General features: G+C 43.5%; 2 protein-coding genes across 3 annotated transcripts in view; one reads left to right on the top strand and one right to left on the bottom strand.

The window, feature by feature from the left end:
* The window catches only part of PCCA (propionyl-CoA carboxylase subunit alpha), a 302,331-nt gene extending 296,528 nt beyond the window's left edge, over positions 1-5,803 (top strand). Inside the window, exons 23-24 of the mRNA XM_059832438.1 lie at positions 403-480; positions 3,924-5,803. Of these exons, the coding sequence (XP_059688421.1) occupies positions 403-480; positions 3,924-3,992 (147 nt within the window). The 3' untranslated portion in view covers positions 3,993-5,803. The remainder of the gene's footprint in view (positions 1-402; positions 481-3,923) is intronic.
* GGACT (gamma-glutamylamine cyclotransferase) overlaps positions 5,030-26,186 on the bottom strand; it is a 33,307-nt gene continuing 12,150 nt past the window's right edge. The window contains exons 2-3 of one of the 2 annotated variants that reach the window (XR_009484556.1): positions 7,311-7,856; positions 5,030-5,048 (exon numbers count right to left, since the gene is read on the bottom strand). Coding sequence is in view for 1 of the 2 variants with exons in the window: in XM_059832536.1 (XP_059688519.1) it covers positions 7,366-7,839 (474 nt within the window). In the remaining variant the exon portion in view is untranslated. Of the gene's footprint in view, positions 5,049-6,656; positions 7,857-26,186 lie in introns of those variants that run through there. The other variant, XM_059832536.1, reaches the window with a different exon arrangement.

Genomic DNA, 26,186 nt, shown 5'->3' on the forward strand with positions numbered 1-26,186 from the left:
CCAGGATCTGCGCCAGGGAAGCAAAGCAAAGGCTCCCTGGCCAAAACTGCACAGATTAAATTTTGCTCTGGATTTAATGTTGAACCGTGATGGATGTGAAATGTGAACTGTAGAAGTTGGAGCTGAATGGATGGGATGGGAGAGGAGCCTTTCAGGTTTGTCTGGGGTAGCAGTTTTAAGTAGGTGATTCCTTTTTCCCTGTGTTGCTGCTAGTTTGTCAAAAGCGACTGTGGTTTGTCATTGTGGTTTGTGTCGTGACTCTGTAGCTGGCTGACTTGACTTGTGCCATGAAAGTCTTTTTAGCATTTAATGAAATAATCCCTTTATTTTCCAGAAGAATCATACACACTTAGAGCATTTCAAATCCTCTCTCCTCATTTTGCACTGCTTTAATTTTACCAGGTTTCAGAAGGTCAAGAGATTTGTGTAATTGAAGCAATGAAAATGCAGAACAGTATGATTGCTGCTAAAACAGGCAAGGTAAGCTACCTTGGGTCACTTAAAACCATATGCAACTTGTCAAATAGGATAGAATTTAAAAAGGAAAAAAGGAGGATTCTGGTTGTTAAGGAATTAAGTCTGATTGTTGCAAGTCTTTCAAAGTGAGGTGTCTTTAATTTTTAACATTTGCATCTGCTGTGAATGCTGTTAAGTAGTTCCGAGCCTTAGATAGCACAGCAGGAAATAGTTTTACCGGCTTCAGAAATTCATATAACTCTTTTTCTCCTAAATGGCTTGTTTTCTATGATGTTACAATGCCAAGTTGAATTGAAAGGTGTTGCGGACTGTTTCTCCAAATTCCATCTTCCCAGAGAGCGACTGAAGAAGAGAGATCTCTTTGCCAGTTAATTCATTAATGGCAAACAATTGGACCTTAAAAAACCACTCAGAACAAGGCATAGAAAGTGCCTTTGCAGGAAGATGAGAAAAGCAATTTTTTTATTATTGTGACTGTTAAATACGAAGCCTAGATCTGCAAATGTGTTAAGCTTTGCAAGGCTGTGCATTGCGGTGTCTTGCTTCTAGGGGGATCAGCGTTGCAGCCCCTGAGCTGGGACTCTCTTCCTGCAGCGCAGGATGTACTAAAACCAGCGCTCTGGGCAGGGAGCTGGTTAAGCTTCTATGACAAGGGCATGCCTTAAACCCCATCTGGTCTGGGGACTGTCAGCCCCTAAATCAGGGCCTCAGAGCGTCCCTGTGCCGGATTATAATTCACAGTCTGAAACCATCATCTAGACATGGGCCCCTGATCCATCCTTTTCAAAGGGAGAGCCGAGTCACTGGTCAGGGCCCTTGCCAAAGACCTGGATTATATATTCTTGTATTTCCTAGCATGCCCAAGCCCTTTTCTGCCTGGGGACAGGCCCCTCTGCTCTCCCTGAAGCACTGCCATTTTGTTACTAAAAAGAGCAAAACAAAAGCCAATGCAAGATCCCTTAGCCCAGAGGGAGGCAGCAAGGAGCCTGACTCTCCAGGGCAAGGACGAGCTTGGTCACTGGCAAGATTTGCTGAGATCTCAAGATGGGTCTCTATGCCAAGGACTGTTTGTGTGTTTACAAGAAAGGCTTATTTGGCGCAGCACTAAAATCGTCGCTGGGGCTGGGACCCAGGGCTTGCCTCTTCCAGTGCATCTAGTGCAAAATTGGGTCTCGAGGAAAAAAAAATTGCAGAGAGAGGGAGAACGTACCTTCTCCTGTTGCTCTAACATGGCCACTTCATTAGTTTATTTCATGCATTAATTCCTAGATAATTTATTTTCTCACTTGATTAATATTTCCCAGCATTTAGTTTTTCATCTTTGCTTCTTTTGTTTTACCCCTTATTGCTTCTTTGCATCCACTGTTTTTAACCAGTGAGCATTTGTAATCAAAATGACATTCCCCCTCCCACCCACCCCCTTTATTTTTTTAATTTAACCTTCCCTTTCTCACCAAGGTGTGCTGCAAACCATGGGCCTGTTCCTTAAAATCCTGCTTGTATTTCTCCCAATAATAAGTATCTCCCATTCACTCTGTACAGACGCCACGTAAAACCCACGTTTCGCTTATTAATCCTTCAAAGTGGGATTTGAATGGTGCACAGGCCCGATGTGCACCTTGCAATGTCCCCTTAGCGTCTCCATTTTAATAAGCCAATTATTTGATTCTTTAGAATTTTAAGAATTTGAAAAAGCAAAAAAGTTTTGGGCTGTGTAGAAGTGAAGCTGCTAAACAGAATTCATCCCATTCTGCAGTGCAAAGTCATGGCTCTGAGTGCTAAAATAACTTGGCCCCTCCACAGGAATGGGATGTTTGGCACTGGCTGTTGGTCCACGTTTTGATGCTTTGAAACCATGTTTTGAAACTCAGTTCGTTTGTCTTCAGCTGGAAGATGTTCCCATTTTCATTCCCAGCTGAATTCCTTTTCTGCATCAAACCCCATCTTCCTGTCTGTAATTGTGAGAAAAATGGCTTGTTTTTGTCTACTTTGAGTTTACTCCAGCTGCAGGTGGTTTAAAAATGAGGGAAAGATGGAGAGGAACTGGCGTGCCTCCAGGCTCCTATGGGACAGCTGCGCGTGGGTCAGAGCGAGGAGCTGGCCCCGCTGCATGTCAAAAATCACTGGGGAGTTTGAAACACTAGTCAGCGACAATGTTTGCTGAACCTTGGCTTTGTAGAAAAAGAAAAGAAAGAAGGAGAGTATTTTTTACACTGCTTTCATCTCTTAAAAGATTGAGACTCAGGAATTGGGTAGGCTGCCTAGCTATTGATTTAGAAATAAAGCTCTTTTTTGTACATCTCATGGTGTCTTTGCCTGTGTACAGTGTTCAGCTTCATTTCTGGGGCAACGCAGTGAATATGCCTGTGCATAGAGATATGAATATGCCAGAGCCAGAGATATGCTTACAGCTCATGTGGCTTTAGACTATCAAACTCGGACGTGGGCAATAGCGTAGCCATAGTAGCCTGGTATTTTGGGTACGCTCCAGGTTTCCTTCCAAGGTAACGTTTGGATGACTAAACCGAGCTAACTGCTGAACAAGGTTTTGACCAAGGATTTGGCATGTCAGTGTAAGCTCTGAAATAATATTGCAAGCAAACTCTAATATACAGCTTCAAGTTACTTTCCGGAGTTCCATGTGCTAAAAAGGAATTCAAACACATTACAGCCTTTTCTAGAGGAAATGAGGGACTAGTATAAGATGTTTTTGTGTTTTAAAATTCAGGGATCTGCATGTGAGTATGTAATTCATCTACAGATGTAGTTGCATTTATTTGACAGTGGTAGCCCTTTGTCAAGTTCGGTTATGTTAAAGGATCCAAATTCAGATTTGAAGCAATCTATCATCTTAGCTGTCTGGGGATTTAGGGAAGCCCACTTCATGGCTGCAGTCCCAAAATTCAGTTACACTTAAAATCTGTAATGCAAGAGATACTGGAATATTTCACTGAAATGTCCAAGCATGAGTGTTGAATAGTCAGCCTGTCATCTGAAAGCTTTAAAAATGTAGTAGTAAATGAACATCAGTGCAAACAGGTAGAAGAAAGGTGCTTTTTAGGAGTGCCACCTTGATCTGACGTTCAGATCTTCAAGTACCCAAGTAATAAGAAAACCAGCAAATGGCAGGTGCCTAAATACCTTGATGGAGTTGGATGCAATTTGGTTAAGCACTGAAGCAGGCTGCCCACAGTTTGTGGAGTCTCCGTCCTCAGAGATACTCAAAACTCAGCTGGACTCTGAGCGTTGGAGGTCGAGCTAGTAACCTCTCGAGGCCCTTCCAACGTACCTGCGCCTGTGATCCCCATGGTGGTCATGATGTTGTATAGTGGCCATTTACTCTCTGCATGCAGATGTGATATGCTATAAAAGCAATGTCAACCAAGCCATTTATTTAACCATGCTATTCAGGAAGATTTGAAATTATTTCTGTTTCTGTACTGTAGGTGAAAGCTGTGCACTGCAAAGCTGGTGATACTGTTGGAGAAGGAGATCTGCTGGTGGAACTGGAATAAACAGTTGCCTCCACACTGTTGAATTAGCTAAGTCTTTATTATTTCCATCCATAAAGTAAAATTAAGGCAATTCAACACAGAAGATGGACAGTCCTATTGTGCAAGATTTTATACAGTCATATTTATTGTATCAGTGGTTAAGTCAGCAAACACAGATGTTAAACCTTGGCAACAGATCCCAGATTTTTACTTCCAGAAATACTTGTACATAACCTTTGTAATTCTTTGATTTTTCAGGATCAAATAAAATCAATAAAATACCATTTCTGCTTTAAAACAGGAAAAGCCTCTTTTTAAAAAAAAAAAGAAAACAAAAGCCCAAATCCGATTCATCTTCTCCATGGTAATATCACTTGTTTGAGGCCCCAGCCAAATTGTACAGAATGGTTGGTAAGAGTGAAAAATTAACCACTGAGTGGTTAACCGAGCAGTTTTCCTGTGCTCTGTGCAAGCGCTGAACAAGTACTGCCAATGGCTTAAACTCTGATGAGATTTATTGTAATATTTTGAAGCCTTTGTACAGGCTAGATTTAAATTACAGGTTAGATGTTTTATTTTGCTAGCGCAGACTTTCCCCATGTATTTTCATTTACAGATGCAAGGGACTTCTTTTCTTCTTTTATACTCAAATTCCCCCCCCGCCCTTGTCTTCTTTCAGTTGATTACTGGATCCAAGTCCTTACAGAAGGAGCTGGCACTGTCCTGGAAGGCCCTTAGTTGCCCCAGGGTATTGCTAGAGGCACTTGCTGTCCCTCAGGCCAAGTCTCCTCCTGAACTCTTACAGGAAAGGGAGACCCAAGATCTTTTGTTGTGCAGAGGCTCTTACTAAAGACTGTGTGAAGAACTAGGACTGTTCATAATACGTAACTATATCCTGCTGGAAGAGCTGCGTAGCCAGTGTGGGAAACCAGAGGGCCTGGAGAGGAGGAAGATGCAAGAGACTTGACAGAAGTGAGAGGGCTGGTGACTTGGTCAGGACAGGTAAGAGGATGCGTTTCTTTTCTCTCCTCACTCAGGAACTCGGTGCCACAGGATGGTGAAGATACCAGAAGTTTCCTGTGTTCAGAATGTTAGTGTGTGCTTCACAGAGGCTCTCTCTTCCATTAATCGATCTAACTCAGTAAGTCAGTCAGCAGCTGCAGCTCACTGGATACAGTGGTACCTCCGCCGTCCCTGCACACTGTAAGCATCGTCTCTGTCCCCATGCTCTTGCCTAGGCCTCCGCTGCTGCCCACTGCTGGGCCAGGACACCGGGCTCCTCCTGCCTTTGGTACCACCTCCTACAGCTTTTGTTTTTTGACATACCTCTAAGTCACCGTTCCCACTGTGCCTTGACCACTGCCCCAGAGAGGAGGGGGCCTGCTCTCATATTCTTGCGGAGGATGTGCAGAACCATGCTACTTCCCAGAAAAACCCCTCTGGCCAGAGGCGCCTGGGCCCTTTACCGGGAGGTAAAGGACAAAAACAGTCTCTGACAGGGCTGGTGCCTCACATTCACCCAGAAAGGTTTGTGATTCTGCTTGAAACTTCTGATTGAAGAGGCATTTTTCACGTTACTGAGACGCTGCCAACTACATCACAGGGCCAAGGGGGAATAATGTAGTACAGGGATCTGCTTTGTTAATTAGTTTACAAACCCCATCAAGATGAGTAAGGAGAGTGTTTGGCTAGTACCTGCCTTCCAGAAAAATTAATGCTTTTGGAGTTGGAGAAACTGAGCAGACACCTGCAGATCTTCCTACAGATCTCCTTAATACCATCTTGCCCCTTCCAAAAGGAGCACAGTTCAGCTTCTGCAGGTTGCCCTAAACTAAAAAAAAAAAAAACAAACAAACAACCAAAAAAGTATGGTAAAGAGATGTAACATGACTGTTCTATTTTAAAATTACTTAATTTGCCTACTGCAGCAACACAAGCTTTCTGACTGGTTTTCTAAATGAGATGCAGCAGTGTCTGTTCCTGATAAAGTTTAGGTTGATTCCTTACCCTGGATCCCTGGACTGATTCCCTACCCTGGAGCTCCTCCAGCCATCACAGGGCTGCTGGCAGTGAAGCAAAAGTACAACATTGTTCTTAATGGCATCTGTAGTACATTTTATTGCACTTTGGCTCACTGCATGGCATACATTCCCTGCTCACATCCCTTTGGCAGCTTTGTATACTGTACAATCTATATGTACCAAACACTGCAGTTGAAGGAAAATACAAGGTACCGTTGCATAACAACAGAAAGCCACGATTTTCCCAGACTGTACAGAAACTAGCACAGTTGGTTGAGTCAGGGGGGACAACAGTCATCTTTCCATCCGTCTTCTTTTTTTCCCCTGGTTTAAATGTTGCAATAATCACAATACAGGTCCTTTGGATATTTTTTATAATGTATATAAAATCTTCCCCCGATAGGAAATTCAGTTTGCATATGGTTATAAGTTCTACATTAAAGTGCTTGGCTAAAAGTAATCTTGATAGTAAGTGCTCACAACAGCTGCATCTGCTGTAGCATTGTGGGCAGCTGAAATCAGGTTTGCTTTTCCTGGTCCCCAATACCGCCCCACCCCCCCCCCCCCCAAATCCCACAGTCACTCAGTGAACTGACATGGTACCTAAAATGCTTAGAATGTTAAGTTAAAAATATGATTTTAAATGTAATTATCTTATGCTCTTTTAATATTGCTTCACAGTACCTTAGAAAACTGAACATGTTTTAAAAATACTCTTTTCCAGTTCAGGAAAACACTGCAACACAGTAAGAATAGTCTTTAAATTTTCTCTATTTCTCCAGCCATTTAATACTTGTTTTGAAGCACATAGTATCTATATGGTCATCTCTCCCTGTTTACATTCAGTAACCTACTAAACACCATTACAAGTCAGTATTAAACGTGAGTTGTGCTTTACTTTGTTTGCAGACATGATTTTTTTTAATCACTGTCAGCTATTAGTGCAATAGTATCATCATTATTCCACCCACCTTGGAGAACTACACAAGGAAATTTGTCAATTCGAGTAAAAAAGAAAATTAGTCTATTCCTCTGCCTTTCACTGACCTCAGTCATGCACTGAGGCAAAGGGGGGGGATGGAGAAAATAACTAGACTCCAAAACCGATGTGCACAGATACAGTTATTTTACGCCTCATGCAAACCCAGTTACTCGCAGCACGTTAGTGGGGGCGAGGAGGAGGCTGACTAGCTGAGGATGAGTCCCCATCTCTAGCCTACGAGATTTCAACACTAGCGCCAAGGGTCCCGGGTTGGGAAGGTTACAAGAGATCCTGTGTTTTACTAGAAAGGTATTACAGCTTTCCTGGAAAGGTTACCGATCAACATGTGCTTAGTACTACGTCTTCGGCCAGGCTGTGTTATCTCCCGTTTCTAATCCCGGCTTTCGCGTAGGACGTAGGAGAGGCCGTGTTTCCCCGAGGAGTCATAACTGTCATGGTAGGGGAGGCTGACCCACTCGGGTGGGTATGTTGTTGTGCTGTACACGAAGCACTCCATGACGCCCTCGGCAGCTGCCCGTGTCTCGCCTGCGCCGCCCTTCCCTTCCCACTCCACCACCTCGATTCTCATCAGGGTACGCTGGTACATGTCTGGACAGCCTTCAAACTCATCCAGGAACTGCAGCATCTGGTCGTCAACTGAGTAAATCTCCCCAGCAACATGGTGTCCTGTTCCCGGGATGTTCAGCATGTAAGGAATGTTGTATTTTCCTGCAATCACCAGCGGGTACTTCTCCACTGTGCGGCCCCTTCCTTGGAACTTCGCTAGCCCCTTGGCCGTGTTGATCATGTGCTTGTAGTTGGGCTGGCCTTTCTTCAGCGTGCCGTAGACGAAGACACGAGCCATCGTACCTGCAAAAGCAGCTGAAAGACAAAGGTCTACGTTACCCATGAGGCTGTTTTGCCCAACACGCTGGAGAACTGCACCCATGCCAAGGCGTGTTGTACATGCGAGACTCTTCAGGCGCATGCAAAAGAGGTATCGTAGTCCTACACCTTGTTTAAATATCACACTGAATTCAAATATCTCTTTAAACTTTTCAGTCAGTCAAAAACCCTTAACAGTGAAAAACAGACACCAGGGGAAAGTCACCTTTGCAGTTCTTTGCTGTAATCAAATTACATCCCATGGTTTCTCTAAGGAAGCCACAACATCAGCCAACGCATCCCTGAGCCTTGGGGAAAGGGCCGAGCCTTTCTCTTTTTTTTTTTTTTTTTTTTTTTTTTTTCCTCCTCTCTCACCATTATGGGAGCCATCCTGGTGATGGAAACAAGCTCCACTCAGCACATCCTTTATGGGCGGGGGGGGGGGGGGGCGGACAAACCCCAACAAAACCCAAAACAATCATGGTTCAGTTTAGCTAAGCAGACGTCTTCCTATGCTGTGCCACTGCATTTTCGGTTTAATTAGCCCAGGTCAAACCTGCTTATTAAAACACACAAGAGTGAAGCCACAGTTAGTTTTTCTTCCCTTGTTGGGGTGTAGTGGTCTTTTTTAAAGCCTGAACTGATGACTTGGTCACACACTACACAAAAAACCTGGCATTGCCAACTCTGGGTGTGGTCCAACACACCCTGGGGAAGCGCTTGCTTCCCTCCCTCTTCTGCTCAGGTTCCTCTTCCACCGTGTCAGCGGTGAAAGTAGTTGAGAAACAACATTTTACTCAGTGACAGAAGAGCCTGGTTGCAGTTTGAAAGTTCAGGTGTGGTCTTATGTGTGGTATAATAAAGCACAGCGGCATTAATTGTCTAAAAGCAAATTAACGCAGTCAGACTTCTGGTCCTGTCACGCTGCAGTTGCATGTATTCGACGGTGTTTTTTCAAATAACATCAGCTTGGTCACAGTCTTAATAAAAAAAAAAAAAGGAAAAGAAAAGCAAGCAGCATGATGCTCGTAGCCGCAGCAAGCTAACTATGCACAAACTGGGACATCACCGGGACGAACGGAGGACCTGTCTGTCACGAAGAGGGATGGAAGGGCTTTTGCCCCAGACCTTACAAGCAAAACGAGGTGCGGCAGCGGGGCAAGTTTAACCTCATGGACATGCTGAAGGATTTTCGGTAATGCCAGCGTGGAGGTCCCACTTGCTGAATGACTGACAAGCGCTGAAGAGCAAGCTGTGGCTCTGGGGGGAGAACTGGGGTGGCCTACAGCAACCACAGCCCAAGCGAGTGGGTGCAGTCTGAAAGGACACATCTGTCCTGCTCCTTCAGGGGAGGGGAATGACAACAGCTCTCGGCACTGCTGAGAAATCTTAGGTGACAAACCTCATTTACAGAGCTGGTAAGGCCAGACACTGTGGTCCTCACAAGCACCTTCCCCCTTCCCGTCTGAGCGAGCTGTACAAATGCTATTTCCATTTATTTACCTCAGGGGTGGAACTGGAAGCTAGGGCTGCTGGCAGAAAGGCCAGGTAACGCCACGCTCCTGTCATCCCCAGATACCCGAAAGTGGTAAGCCACCTCTGCCTGAAGTAGCCGATTAGCAGATGTGCTAGCCAGTTCTTGAAAACAGACCCTGAATGACATTGTTCAACATTTACCTGTGAGCATAAACAACTCAAAATTGGTTTAAATGGGATAAAAGGCTGGCTTTCCTGAAAGGTGGGGGGGGGGGAAATCAACCCCCATATTTCTGTAGGGCAGAAGCAGTTCTGCACTGTTTGATGGTCTCCCACGTTTTGCCACTGGTCACTGACTGGGCAGAGCCTGCCGCTCCGTCACCCAACGCGGCCGTCGGGCAGCTACTCACCAGGCACCCAGCATCAGAGGAGCACGTGCGGCTCCTTTTGGAAGGAGGGTCATCAAACAACATATTTCAAGTTTTTGCAAAATCTTTAAAAGCAGATGGGAAGTAGAAACAATGTATTTTCTGCTATTTACTCTTATTTTAGTAGGCTGTTAGATCAGGTTGGTTATCCAAAGGGGTACATTGCTGGTAAAGAGGAGTGTCGTTTAAAATAATCAGTAGCAAAGCACTTTCCCCTCTTGGTGAAGTAAACAGTTCTTCTCTGTAACAGAAGACAGTTTTCCAACCAAAACCAGTGTGTGCCTGTATTTACTGGCAAACAGCTTTCACTTAAGGAAAAAAAGACTGTGCTCATTCCCCTCCCCCCCCCCCCCCCCATTTTATCAGGTATACTTCAGCATAATTTATCCTTCATGACATAAACATATTTTTTTGGATGCAGCTCATTCCCTCACAATAAAAAGAGAATTAATATTCAGTGGGTCTGACTCCCTTTTATAAGAAAAATCATTACCTTTCAGATTGTGTTTTGAATAACAAACACAGATCCTTCAGGAAGAAACTTGTCCCAGTGGGGATTGAGAAAGGATCAGAGTTAAGCACTGAAACATGCAATTAATTCCCATTAGGGGATTAGGGCACTCGTGTTCACTTTGAATCAGAAAAATGAATTGTGAATTAAATTGTTCACAACCAAGAGGTTACTTGTCAGAGTTAATAAGTTAAAAAAATAAAAAGGGAAACCTAAAACGCACATAAAAAGCTCGATAGCGAGTAGTGCATCTGTAAGAAAAAGATACGCTTCATTTCCATTAAACAAAAGCTCTATCCCTACTGTACAGCTGGAGATAAGCTTCCAAAAAGTTTGCAGGGAGCGTTACCCCTCCTGAAATTGGTGAAAATGAAGTACACATTTCTGATGGCGCAACAGGGGGCTATTGGGAAACGTTACTGATTTAAAGCAACACATCTGTCATCCTAGTGCAGGGCCCACAAAAGTCAACAACAACAACAACCCTTGCTAACCCCAGTTTGGATAAGTGTTTCCGATTTAGCAAACGAGTAGGTGGGTTTGGCAGGCAGTGCAAACGGAGATGGAGTGGGAATCTGAAGTTTCAGCCACAGTTTGTGTAGAGCCATGAGGCTGCTGTGCTGGTAGAGCCGTGGCTTCGCGGGCAGGCAGCCGCTGAGCTCCCCATCACACTGCTGCGGTCCACAGCGGCCCTGTTGCTCACGCGGGATGTGCTGGGTGCAGTGACTTCTCCTTCTATAAAAAAAAAAACAGCAAAGCCAAGCCTGGACAACCCTGGCTGAGGAATGATTGAAATAAGTTGGGTAAAAACATTTTCTGAACGTCGCTCCATATAAATAAGACATAGAATTTTCTGTGCAATAAATCTGGTCTCCTGTGTGCCATGTGTTCTGTTGCAGAGAGGCTGTTAGATGTATTAGCATCATTTCTAGCACTCTCATATCGTGGGCTTTCAAAACATTTTTAGCCACCTTGTGGCAGGAGAGTAAAGAGCAGAGTTTTATTTGAGGGTCATTTCACAGACTTCCACCAAGCAGCTGGAAAGAGCTATAGAGGGCATCCCTTCGCTGAATCACCAACAAGAAGTTGCCTTTTCTCGCTTAATCCAGTTTGACATTTCTTACCTACACTCAACCACCTAAGAGGAAAAGAAAACCCACCAAAAACCAAACAACTCCCCTCCCCACCCCCCAGATGCTCTACTAAGTATTAGCTGCCAGGACAAAACAAACCCATTCAGAAAGTACTTTCATGAAATATTCATGCCAGAATCATTAAAATTTAATGGCAGGGGGAAATGCAAGCAAAACCTGGATGTCATTGCTTCCAACTACTTCTTTTAGCTACAAAAGACAACCTGCCGAACCACTCGCAGGATCAATTATTAGTTGCTCCATTACGCAAGATGCAAAGATCAGAAAATAAAGAAACTTGTTTCAGGATCACGCAGGTAGAAGATTCTGTTGGGTGAAAACAAAAGTGGCTCGTAACCGGCACCGGCCAGCAGCCCAGGTTGCTGCTTGGCGTTAGCAGTGGTAGGGCTGCATCACCGTATCCACGTCTGCCCTTGCCTACCAATGGAGTTTTGGGTCAGGGCTTTAGTTTTCCCTCTTGGGGCCCAACAGCTCCAGCACGGTGAGAGAGGGATGGGTGGCCACGGGGCCAGTCGCTGGCTCAGTCAACACATGCTCGCAGATGAAGCTGAGCTGCCACAACCAGGCTCTTTGCTCCCAGGTTGTGCCCCAAACAAGACCTCGCTTCCCAAGAAGCAGCAGTTTTGACAATAAACATCCTTTTACCACGATTCGGACAATTATGGGATCCTACCAGCATCTTTTGAAAATAAGAAATAGTGCGTGCGCTACGCCACCTCTAGGGCTGTTTGCATCGCAGTAGCAGGGGTTTTGGTTTTATTTTGTTGAAACTTTTTCTTCCAATTCAGAAAGTATCCATTTCTCTCCCTCCATACAGTAACATTATTTTCCCTTGAGAAAAATTCTCCGCGTTGGCTCAGTGACCAGATATAGTTACACATTAATTCTTCAGAAGTTTCTTAAAACTGTAGGAAACAGGTGAAAAAACAAAATGCCTTGAACTTTAAACTTGAGCCCAGTCTGTTTGAATGAAGTGAGTTTTAAGGTCACTCTTCACTCAATGCTAACTTTCAAGAAGGACTAACATGCCAGAGAGGACTCCTGGGACTGCATCCTGTTGGTCCTTTGATGCTTTCATTTTGTTGCTTGCTATTTTCTTTATAGCACAGACAAGGGCTTCCTGCCCGGGCCGACCCCTTTCCAACCTTGCTGAATACCTCGGAAAAAGTTTATGGCAAGACACCTTTCTTACATTAACCACAGAGGCACCAGCGAAACGATGGCTCCTTTGAAATCAGGAGGTTACGGTCTCCTCGCAGCAGTCGTCCGCTCAGAAACGACGAGCTGCTGGTTTGTGAAAACAAATAAGAGTAACCAGTGCCACGCTGGACGCTACCGGGCACTACCTGAAATGCCACTTAATCTACTTCACAGATACTTTTCATTTCACCCTTGGATAGTTTACATCCCCAAACCAACAAATACGCCTGTGCCTAAGCTGGAATATCTTGGAGGTATTTATCACAAGGAGGCAGAGCAATGATGCCTTCCTTTCGGACGAGCATCAATCACAGCACTGCTCACGTGCCTCTCACCCATTCGACATCACAGCAAACATTTGCCTTTTGTCTGTTTGAAACCATTTCAAATCACTTTCAACTCTACTGCATAGAGAAATTTCGTTAGATTATTTTTTACTACTACCAGAAAGAGATTAATTCCCAAAGTGACTGTTAGGAGCAGCTACAGAGGCCTCCAAGTGACAATCACACAAAACCACCACATGCAAAAAAGATGCTGCGGATGCAATGCAGAAACATGCTGGACACACCGTTAGACTAATTAACAGACTAAATTTCTAGACAGTGCAGAGACAGGAGGGGATTGCCAGCACATTAGGAGGACAAGAAAATGAGGATGAAGGAAATAGTCAATGGATGTAGACAAATCGAGTTGGGGGCGTGGGGGGAATTGTCCCTCCAAGAGAATATTAAGTATTGACTGTTTTGTCCTAATATTAAGTAATGATAGTAAGTATTATTGTATGAGCCTCAGACAGAATATTATATCAAGTTTTTGCTACCACAGTTCAGAAACTTGTGGACTACAAAAGTAGTTGGAAAGAGCTCAGGGCAGAGCACTGAGTCCAGGACTGTTTCTCCGGGGCACAGACTGAACAAGCAGGAGCTTAAACAGGAGCTGATGAGATGGGGCATAACCACCTACAAATACGGGTAAAGCGTTTATAGAAGAGACAATTGGTTCTCCACATACATGAACACACAGCTGGCCAGAATTTCTGCATGGAGTAATTAACATGGATAGGAACAGTTTTCTAATCATAAGAACAGACAGGGTGTAAGAACCACCATAGTAAGTCACCACAAAAAGGCTTGAGAGCCCCATGTCCCCTATATGAGGGTGGTCAACAGCAGATACCTCAGCAAGAGTGCAAGAACAGGGCAAGGCGACAGCGATGCATTTCCAGACTGGGGTCCAGACCCTTCCTAAGCCAGAGGCGACGAGCACCGTGGTGCATAAAGGCCTTTTCCTCCTGTGAGCTCACACGACCGCTTTTGTGAACAGACAGCAACGGCAGCAGCCCGCGGCAGGCAGCCCCACGCCTCAGCTCCACGCGGGTGCACAAGATGCAAATTGCTTTGTTTTTTTTCCCCTGCTGCCTGCTTGCTTCACCTGATGGCTTTTCCTCCCAGTCAGGGGTGTCTGTGAACCTCCTCCGTGCCACCTGATGCTTTTTCAGCTCTTGCTCTCTTCTCGGCTGACAAGCCCACATATATTTAACAGAACGGAAAACACTCCATACCTGCAATCATCTTTGCCACCTCTTCCTCGAACTTTTCTGGTCCTCCTATAGTTTTTTGAGACAGGAAAACTAGAACTGAAATATTTGAGAACGGATAAACCACGGATTTATACAGAGATACAAATCACGTCTCCTGTTTTGTTGACACTCCTTTCCCTCCAAAGCCTTTTTCACTGCTATTGAGCAACGGACTGATGTTTTGGAAGAACACAACGATACCTCACGCATTTTATTCTCGAGTGGCAACTGGGGTGTGAAGCATTTACTGAAAATCCACCAGTGTTGAAGACTTGAAAACTGGAACTCTTGAAAAGTAAGTATTTGTCCAAACTATCATGGATACTATAGTTAATCTTGCTTTAGGGAAAGGTAGCAGACTAGATGGCTTCTCAAAATCCCACTCAGCATGGTGGGTCCTTATGATGCTGTTTCAAGTACCCAATAATTAATTTAAATTGATTAGAAATGTCTCATCTTTGCACCTTTAGTACAGATGCTTAAACTGCTACATCTACACAAAAGGAAAAAAAAAAAAAACAACCCAAAAATTGAGCATTAACTTTAAACGCCAGATCGCTGTTACAGGAAAAAAGTACAAAACAACTCTTGATAGGGCAGCCCTGCTATGCCAGCCCTGCTGCCGGACCGTTTGGGACGCTACTGTGAATTTGAAGTGTTTTCCGTCATTGACATGCAGAGCATAGCCCAGGGTTTCAAACCGCGACATCCTGAGACTCAGGACACAGCCTGCCGCTTGGACGGGTTCCCCGCGAGGTCAGCACACTGATTTACATGCCAATACCCGGAGCGGTCAGTTCGCTGTTTTGGACTGAGAAGAGCATCTCGGCCTGCAAAACACGGCAAACACTCTGAGTACCTAGGCATGGGAACGTATTTTTCTACGCTGAAAAGATGGTTTGAGAGAGAAGGGGAAGAGAGAAAAGATGAGGTCTGTGCGAGATCGTGAGGTGCCTTTCCACAAGGGAAACGGGGGAACGGCTGCACAACGATGCTCTATAAGGAGGGGAGAGGTGCCCAGGTCATGGCACAGCACCGTCTCCTTGTCCCTTGGGCGTGCGACTGAGCCTGTAAAGGAGACAGAATCACAGAATCACTAAGGTTGGAAAAGACCTGTAAGATCATCAAGTCCAACCTAGGGAAGAAAAAAAAAAACCAAAAAAAAAAACCACCACCAAACACACAACACACCAAAAACCAACCCACCCAACACCACACAGCACCATGCCCATCAAGCCACATCCCACAATGCCACATCCACACGCTCCTTGAATACCTCCAGGGAGGGTGACTCTACCACCTCCCTGGGCAGCCTGTTCCAATGTTTCACTACTCTCTCAGTAAAGAACTTTTTCCTAATATCCAGCCTGAACCTCCCCTGGTACAACTTGAGGCCATTTCCTCTTGTCCTGTCACTAGTCACTTGGGAGAAGAGACCAACACCCACCTCTCTGCAACCCCCTTTCAGGTAGTTGTAGAGAGTGATGAGGTCTCCCCTCAGCCTCCTCTTCTCCAGACTGAACAACCCCAGTTCCCTCAACCGCTCCTCATAAGACTTGTGCTCCAGACCCCTCACCAGCTTCGTCGCCCTTCTCTGGACACGCTCCAGCACCTCAATGTCCTTCTTGTAGTGAGGGGCCCAAAACTGAACACAGTATTCGAGGTGCGGCCTCACCAGAGCCGAGTACAGGGACACGATCACCTCCCTGCTCCTGCTGGCCACACCATTTCTGATACAGGCCAGGATGCCGTTGGCCTTCTTGGCCACCTGGGCACACTGCTGGATCATATTCAGCCGGCTGTCAACCAACACCCCCAGGTCCTTTTCTGCGGGGCAGCTTTCCAGCCACTCGTCCCCAAAATGTTAAATAAAACCCCAGCGTTCAGTAACAGGAGCCTCCCGCCGGCAGGAGCCTGTGGCTCTGGAGGCCATCTTATGCCTTCGCTCCGGCCTGCGCGGAGGTGCCACGGCACGGGGCTGCTGGCGAGACGCGCTCTGCCCGGGCGAGACCCGGCAGCCCCGCGAGGGCCCGGCGGCACCTCTCAGGCCTCGCTGCACGGCCGGCCGGGTGAGGCGGCAGCCGGACATCTCGATCGAATAGCGGGAGGCCGCTCCGGACAGCAGCTCCGCAGGCGGCGGCAAGACGGCTCACCGGGATGAGCCAAGGTGCCAGAGCCTCGCAGCACCGTGCAGAGGGGTAGCTGCAACACGATGCTCCTCAAACCTCCCTAAAAACCAAATGAAAGCGCAGATGTTCGGGGAACAAAATCTGCTCCGCTAAATGAGCCAAACGGAAAATCCAGGTATAAATCTGGGAACAGTGTCACGTAACACTGCACTATTTTTCCTCCAGAAACCACCTACCTACCCCAGCGTGGACCAGCTATTGAAAGACAAACCTTTGACCAACGTGGCAGAAATGAAGCATCGGAAAACCCCAACAGGCAGTTTTTTTTCAGCCTGCAATTCCTTGGGGAACTACAGGCTGCTTTTAAGGGCCAAGGAAAAGTAATCTGTACTCATTTACAGCATCCACATATACACACAAGGATTTACTACACAGAGCCATGCTTTGCTTGTATAGTGTTAGAGGCCCACAGAAAAGGAGAGAGGAAGACTAAAACCAGCTGTACTGGAAGAACCACCAGATTTAAATGCAAACAGTATTTTAAATATTCCACCACGAAGGGTACAGACGGTGTGGGGTAATGGCCAAGACGTTCGCTTGGAAGCAGGGTCATACAAATTTTGTGCGGCTGGGAAGGAGTACTGGATAATAAGGTATATCTATACTCATAGAAGACATACTAATGTGAATGCTTTTTTATTTGTACGTATGCCACTAGGTAGCAGTGGAAGAAGAAGAGGCCGTTCTCGACATTTGGAGGACTGCAGCTGAGGTCACTAAGGGTGCACAAAAGGAAAAGTTGAGTATTCATATAACAAAAAAGAGAATCGTAGAATCACTGGTTTGTGGCTAGAGCTCTGAAGCAAGTCAAACCGCTATTCTGGAGACAGCCATTGCACAAACAGTGGAAAATGTGAAAAGATTAAAAAATTTCAACAGCTCTTCTTTCTGTGATACACAGAAATATTTTCCTTCCACTTTATTTAATTTATTCAGGTCAATTTTTTTAAAACTAAGAAACTGATTATGGTTTCGTTTGTCAACCTCCCTCCCCCCTTATTTCTTTTTAAGAAGGGAGGCTTGTACCATCCTTTCAGTCTATGAATCAAATTTGTGGAAAAGCATAATATTTAACATGTGACATACTGATAACAAAACAAATCAGCTCTCAACAGGCTGCCTAGAGAAGTGGTTGATTCACCATCCCTGGAGGTATTTAAAAGACATGCAAATGCAGAGCTTAGGGACATGGTTTAGTGGTGGACATGGTAGTGTTAGGTTAACGGTTGGTCTTGATGATCTTAAAGGTCTTTTCCAACCTAAATGATTCTATGATTCTATTCTAACTGCAGTTATTTTATTTGCCTAATTAATTAAATGTGTATGCAAGTCTTACTTTGATAAGCTATGCAGGTAGATTTATTAAATAAAAAGACTTATTTTTTTTAACTGAATTTCAGCTTGCAGCTCAATGCAAGTCAAAAATAAAAATCCAATCCATATCTCAGCAACGAATCTCTTCCACCATTTTCTAATATAATAAAAGATAAGAAAATAGAAACCAAAACAGAACACCAAATCAAAATTACAAAGAACCATAAACAGATGTATATCATTACTTCAGTCCCACTGAGGCATAGCACTTCTGTTTAGAAATTAGTACTGAGTTTACAATAGAAAAGAGGAAAAAAGTCACAGTTCATCATGAAAACTAATGAGTTATTCCAACAGTCCTGGTCTTGATCTCTTTTCTCCAAGACAGACTTGCGAAGTCCTGCAATGAAATCTGAAACACACCTCATCTCCTTCTTCATCAACTGGGAAAGCATCCTTACCTCAGAGTAAATACATTTACTGGCCTGCTATCTTCTGCCAGAAGAAACAAATACATGTTCTGGGGGCGTCCAAAAAAGCCTGAAATGGCACTCAGCAAGGCACTGGAGTAATTGCTTTCAGATCCGGAAGACATACTGACCAGAATCTCAAATATCTTCCTGCCTGGCGGAGTCAAAGATAAGCAAGAAGACAAGAAATTTCCAATTTGTTTGTGTCCTGTAAGGATGTGCTGAATGAAATTTTACCTTCAGGTAAGGGGTGGTTTGGTCTCTCATGCAGAAACAGGTTCTGTAGTCTGATGCAAAATATAACATGGGTCTGCATTTACTGAAGAACAAGGTAAAAACAGCTACGCAAGCCCTTAAATCTTCTCCTGGAGCCACAACAGGCTCACAAGAAATACTGATGGAAATAATTCCGTATCTCTACTTAGATACACATTTGCAATTGCAAAAAAAGCTATTTTCATTTTATGATGGTGCGTAGAATTTACTTTAATTGAAGGTCTCCTTGGCAGTGTCCAGGATTCTTGGAAGGAAGCCTTAATGAAAGGCATCTTAAACCAGAGGTCTGGCTGTGACAGTAAAACATTATATAATATTTATCTGAATTATACAGACATTTATATAAGAATTATTTACAAATAAAATATTTATATAAATGAAAATAGCCTTATACATGCTGTGCAGCCTCTTTTCAGTGACCTTTGAGAAGGAATTTCTGTTACTAACTTGATAAAGGAAGAAGAACAGAATCAAGTACTGGAAGTAAGTGAGAAGGGGAATATTATGCAACATGGTTCTGAATGCAAAAAAGCCAGACCAATGTCATTAAAACAACCTCCTTTGACAAGGATAATGCAATGGACTTGGAGTCAAGTAAAATACTTTATTTAACATGCAGTGAAAATATCTCCAGACCAAGTCACAGGGAAGAACTGTAAATGAATAAGGAGTTAGTTAAGCGAAGATTATAATGGACTATATTAAAATAAGGAGTAATAAGCACAGACAGAAGTTACTGGTTATATTTGTCAGGAATCAATGTTATTTTATTTATTAGTGGTCTTGCTACAGCAAGTAGTTGCGTGCCTACCACATCTGTGCATGATGCATCCTGAGGAGGACTGGTTTGTGCTACAGATATATTAGATGGCCTATGAACTGTGTAATTGGATTAAGATGGCTTTTAATGATACAAGGTGCAGAAACATATGCTTAGGGACCACTGACAAGAACTGGGAACTCATCACTTCAAGGCATAGAATAGCTCAATCTGGAAGGGACCCATAAGGATCATCGAGTCCAACTCCCTGCTCCTCGCAGGACTATCTAAAACTAAACCATATGACTAAGTGTCATCCAGATGCTCCTTGAACTCTGACAGGCTCGGTGCCGTGATCGCTTCCCTGGGGAGCCTGTTCCAGTGACCGCCCACCCTCTTAGTGAAGAACCTTTTCCTAATATCCAGTCTGAACTTCCCCCAATGCAGATTCATTCCACTTCCTTGTGTCCTATCACTGGTCACCAGAGAGAAGAACTCATAGTATCACAGAATCATTTAGGTTGGAAAAGACCTTTAAGATCATCAAGTCCAACCATAAACCTAACACTGCCAAGTCCACCACTAAACCCATGTCCCTAAGTGCCACATGTACATGTCTTCTAAACACCTCCAGGGATGGTGACTCAACCACCTCCCTGGGCAGCCTGTACCAATGTTTGACCACTCTCTCAGTAAAGAATTTTTTCCTAATATCCAATCTAAACCTCCCCCGGCGCAACTGGAGGCCATTTCCTCTCGTCCTATCAATCATTTGCTACTTTGGAAAAGAGACCAACACCTACCTCGCTACAACCTCCTTTCAGGTAGTTGTAGCGAGCAATAAGGTCTCCCCTCAGTCTCCTTTTCTCCAGGCTAAACAACCCCAGTTCCCTCAGCCACTCCTCACAGGACTTGTTCTCTAGACCCTTCACCAGCTTGGTCACTCTTCTCTGGACATGCAGGATCAGCATCTCCCCCTCCACTGCCTGCCTTGAGGAAGTTGTAGCCTGCGATGAGGTCACCCCTCAGCCTTCTCTTCTCCAAGCTGAACAAGCCAAGTGACCGCAGCTGCTCCTCCTAAGTCATGCCCTCGAGACCTTTCACCATCTTGGTCGCCCTCCTCTGGACACACCCTAATAGTTTGATGTCCTTCTTGTATGGAGGTGCCCAAAACTGCACACAGTACTTGAGCTGGGGCCGCACCAGCGCGGTGTAGAGTGGGACAATCACCTCCCTCGACTGGCTAGCTACACTGTGCTACGCCAACCACTACACGGTTGGCCCTTTTGGCTGCCAGGGCACACGGTTGACTCATACTCAACTTGCCATCAACCCAAACCCCCAGATCTCTTTCCGCAGGGCTGCTCTCCAGCAGTATAATTTGTACTCCCCCAATTTGTACATATAACCAGGATTACCCTGTCCCAGGTGGAGAATCCAGTACTTGCTCTTGTTAAACGTCATACGGTTGGTGATGGCCCAGCTCTCTAGTCTATCCAGATCTCTCTAAGGCCTCCCTACCCTTGTGGGAGTCCACAGATCCTCCTAGTTTAGTATCATCAGCAAACCTACTTCATGTACATTCGATTCCTGCATCCAGATAATTTATAAAAACATTAAAGAGCACTGGCCCTAAAATTGAGCCCTGGGGAACCCCAGTGGTGACTGGCTGCCTGCCTGATGTAACCCCACTTACTATAACTCTTTGAGTCCGACCCATCAGCCAATTGCTCACCCACTATATTACGGACTTGTCTAGCTGGGTGCTGGACATTTTGTCCAGAAGGATACTGTGAGAGACAGTATCAAAAGTTTTGCTAAAATCCCAAACCACCACATCTACTTGCTTCCCTTGGTCAACTAGAGGGGTGACCTTGTCATAAAAGGAAACATTTGTATATTTTGGTCAATCGCAGAATGACAAGTGAACAAAGCCAAGCTGTAGACCAGGAGAAAATAATACTCAAGAAGAATCATGTATGTTTTGCATTCCTCAGAAATTCACATGCTCATTTTCCAACCATTCCCATGCAGAGATTTCTCTCTTCTCACGTGAATGAGCACATGGATGTTGGAAGTAAATACCAGTGCAGCACATCATAGTCCTCATCAGCTACAAGAGACACCTGTGCCAGCCACCAAGATGACATGGTTGTAAGAGGTTCCACAGCTGGAACAAGTATTTCAAGGAAACACTGGAGACATCACAAAAGGTACCAGTAAAATCTCATTTAGAATAATTGCAAGAAAGTGACCTCATCTGTACTCAGAAACATCAATGTTCAACCAGTGCACAGATGGGAAAGTTGTTTGTTTCCTTGATCACTCTATTTTATAGGTTTAAAAAGAAAGACATGGAACCTTATCGGTCTCTACAATTACCTGCAAGGGGGTTGCCAAGAGGTGGGTGTTGGTCACTCCTCCCAAGTGCCTAGCAACAGGACAAGAGGAAATGGCCTCAAGTTGCACCAGGGGAAGTTCAGGCTGGATATTAGGAAAAATTTCTTTACTAAGAGAGTGGTGAAGCACTGGAACAGGCGCCCAGGGAGGTGGTGGAGTCATGATCACTGGAGGTGCTCAAGGAACATGTAGACGTGGCATTGCAGGACATGGTTTAGTAGGCATGGTGGTGTTGGTTGATGGTTGGACTTGATGATCTTACAGGTCTTTTCCAACCTTAATAGTTCTGTGATTCTGTGAATGGTTTAGATTTGCAAATACAGTTACTCTTTTTACAGTTGTGTGAGTTGCATTATCTTAGGGCAAGCATCTATTACTTCTTTTTCTGCAGTTATGGATGTCTGTATTTAATGATTTGAAGGTGGTCCTGTGTCTAATGTTTCGTATTTTCCAGCGTCAGGTAATTTTGTGAAGGATTTTACTTTTACAAACCAGGTGGTTTCCATCTGCAATATGTTCCTGCATCATGACAGCATATAGAGTAGCTGAAAAAGCATTTATTTTTTTTGATAAAAACAGCATTTGAGGGACATAAGTCTTCAAAGTTACTTTGGGTGCACATCAGAGCAAACTCATGTACCTTAAGGCATTCAAACATCTAGGAGAGTGTTCAACTACACCTATCCATCAATCTAGACTTTGTGTTGGGAAAAGAGGCACGGAGGGCAGACAAGACAATATTACAATATAAAATGTTCTGAATGCCCCAAGCTAGATCTTAAGATGTAGCCAATTTAGGACTGGGCAGACCCCAAGCAAAGGTGATTAAGCCTCAAGCATAAATTAGCATATCCTCTGACTAGCTTTAACATCTCCCCACAACAGCCTCCTCACACACCCCAAACATGGGACAAAATTATGAGAGAAGAGCATGGCTAAACTGGTTACGTTAGTAGTCAACAGAGCAGACCAAAGGGGATGCACAGATTTGAGCATGAAAAGGGTAACTGCTAAACTAGTATCCACTGCTTATACCATGGGACATGAGGCAGAAGTGACAATGGAAACACTATATTCATCCTTTTCCAGGGTTTGCTCTGGGAATGAGAAAACAATTCATACCTGTTACAATGGGTTTTATTTCTCTGCTTCATTGGGTTCCCACCTTTCCAAACAGTCCCAAATACCCAGTAGTATGCAGAGCATCCTCCAATTCACTTCCTTATACTTTACTTTTTTCAATTTCAGTGTCAGTGAACAGGATAAGTAGGACAGGAAGAGCAAGTCCTAAGACTTCTCTATCCTTCTAAGTGAAAACTTTCTTGCATTGGAATCAGGCATTTTCAACACACACCTCCTCTCAGCACAAACTGATATATGATATAAAACCAACTCTCTTCTTGTTAGCAACTTCCCTCCTAATTTAAAGTAAATTTATAAACACCATTTATAATTTATTTTTATGCCACAACTAAAGAGAAGAACCTTCACTAAATACCATGGAGAAGTCCGCACCATGCTTTTAAAAACAGACTGCTTCCACTGAAAGGTCTTGGCTCATAGCAGCTATGGCCTGGGAGTTTCAAAGTGTAGTTCTGGGCGAACACTTGTACACCCTCAGATCAAATAAATTTCACAATGGAAAGCTGAAATAAGAAGGGATGATTTTACAGATTAACCAAATATCATATTTTTGGACTTACGATGATGTTAACTGAAAATTTTAAAGATAAACATTATCCAAACAATGTTGAAAATGCACAAAACATTATTAAGTAACTGCTCAGTCCAATTTGGAAAGTTACATTTCAGCTCTTGAAAAAAATCAATTACTGCCCTCACAATACCACTCCCGCTGCCCAAATATTATGTAGCAGAGCAGTCTCTGGCAACTCCCAATCCCCAAATACAGGAATATGTTATTATTCTGAACACCATTTGTCCCAGATTTGATAGACAGTATCTAGGGACATGGGGAAATCCCAATTAATTTTATTTCTGCATTCTTTAAGCAAATAATCACTTACTGATGCTAATTAACTAAAGAAAAATTAAATAATATAATTACAGTGTTACACTAGATGTAAATCAAGAAACAGCGTACTACTAAAGATACAGGAAGAAGAGAAACCATACAATAATTTAATTTTGTCTGTTTGATATGGCTTAAAAAGACAGGTGATTAACAAATCACTTCTGATTTCCAACATGTGAACATTTCTTTTAAAATAGGTAAATTATTGTCAAATGACAAACGTTGAACTGTTCACCATTCACTCCATGATAACTATCAATTAATAAAGGCATGCTTCTGAATACACAATGCATTACATTTTTTACTTTCAACACCTGGTGTCACCAGAATAACGCCGTATATTTCTAAAATGCTGTGCAGTTGTGTGTGCTTTGATTTTAGGGCAGTAATACTTCAAAAGAAGTGGAACCATAGAAAATTATGGGAAGCGATGCACATACATAGACAATTTTTGTGGTTAAATGATGCATTATCAGTTAACCGACCATGACAGGTCATTTTAAAAATGAAACTCAAGGTGTCCAAAAGCCTTCATCCCTTAGTCAAGGTCAGAAAAGGCCTGAAGCAAAGTGAAAATTCTGCTGTACCCCCATATTTTGAGCAAGCTAAATCCCACACCTGTTTTGCAAAAAGGCTTTAACTGGTGACTTCTGCTATACCAGAATTTAGCTAATTGCAATCAATTTTTGTACTGGCTAATCACTACTTTTCTGTCTAATCTAGGGCTGTATTAATTGGTTATTATGACGGTTCCACTGAGAATAGACAGAAGGGAATGATTTTGATTGATTACTGTTTGGAGCTCCTTGGACCTCCAAGATACTAAACAAAAAATTAAATATCAAAGAAGATTTAATTCATCTCAGTCTCTCCCTCCTTCCACTCTCTCAGCAAGACAGAGCCGATAAAAAATTGACAAATGCATGGAAAACACAAAGAGCGTCAGAACTGGTGACCCTGTATTTCATTAAAATAATGAGAAAGTACATGTATTTATCTGTGTTAAACTTTAGATAATGGGCATAAGAGAATGAAAGCTTTCTCAGTTTTTGATGCTTGTTTCAAAACCCAAACGGAATTATGGCAGGCAGTTGGATCAACTGGTATAAGATTTAAGTTGTGCTATTTTTTTTTTTTTTAAATACAGCTTTTCAAATAAATTAGTGAAAGAATCCTGAACTTCTGAAAGAAGAGTCATAAGCTTCTTACACAAGGAAGACTGAAAATACTGTATTATAACAAGCAAATGCATACGTTAGAGACTTCAGAACATTTTGATTCTATTTTGGAAGAAAATTCTGCATTGGAAAACAGAGGAAAATGTGGTCAAGATATTCGTAATTCATTTTATAAAAACATTCAGACTGACACTTCCACTAATTACACAAGTTTTCTACAGCAGACTTTCCAAAAGTCATACTGTCTTTCAATATTTTTTCAGTAAGATATAGGACTTCTATAGGTATGGGGTTTTCAGGTTTTAGTCCAACCGTTGTGGATTTTAAAGCTAGAACAAAAAGGCTAGTACTGAGACAGGAATTATTTTCAGGTAAACACATATCTAGGATCTGTAGACACTGTTTGGACGAGATCCCTATGCTCCAGCAAGGCACTTACTAGCTCTCAGCTGATTTGTGGGGCCAGCTTTTTGATGATAGAAAATCCAATCACCTAAAAGGAAGACAGGCAAGCAACGCAACCTGGAATACTGCTATCAAGTAACATAACCCCATACAAACCTCATATAAAGAAAAAAAGTAATGGAAGATAGAAAAAAAGCTGAAGCCTGAGAAGAGGGGTGCTGAGTCATTAATAAAAAGGACCTTTTCTCGCAGTTGCTTGATTTAAACAGATGTTAACATAGGTAGTCTCTTAAAAATTACTTAAGCCTGGTGGGCTAATGGAGTTAGACAGGTTTTACATGCATGATTTATTTAGTATAACACCGCCACTTGTTCTCTCCAGCTTCTTCAGCATTTCAGAAGAAAAAACCCCCAACAACAACAAAAAAAAAACCCAACAAAAACAAAAAAAACCCCCAACAAACACCAGAAGTTTTCTGTAAAATAAAGTGTCAATTATTTTAGGACTCCCTAGCCTCCCATCCCTTTTTAAAAGGGAAAAATACAAAAACCCCAAGGTCTTAAAGGACCCCTTTCTCCCAAAAGATACAAGCATTCAGTGGTCACTGAATCAGAATGTGCTTAAACTTGACATAAAGAGGAGCAGAAGTACAACTGCTGAAGGAACACACAGGTCAAAAAGGTTTGCCTAGAGCTGCTCAGCAGAGTAGCCTGACATCTCCTGCCTGACCTGCGCTCAGTGCAAGAGGCTGAGCAGCCCAAACTGCCAGGGTGAGGCTGATCAGGAAAAGACTGCCAAGACAGACCTAGGAGACACTACTTGGATGGAGACACCCACTATTTCCAATGTCATTTCCTATGGAAGAAAGAAGGGATGCAGACCTAGTAATAAAAACGAATATTTAGAATACACACAGAGGTAGTTTCCTACCTCTACAGCTGGTAAGAT

The sequence above is a fragment of the Gavia stellata genome, chromosome 1 (genome assembly GCF_030936135.1).
Source record: "Gavia stellata isolate bGavSte3 chromosome 1, bGavSte3.hap2, whole genome shotgun sequence".
NCBI classification, from domain to species: domain Eukaryota; kingdom Metazoa; phylum Chordata; class Aves; order Gaviiformes; family Gaviidae; genus Gavia; species Gavia stellata.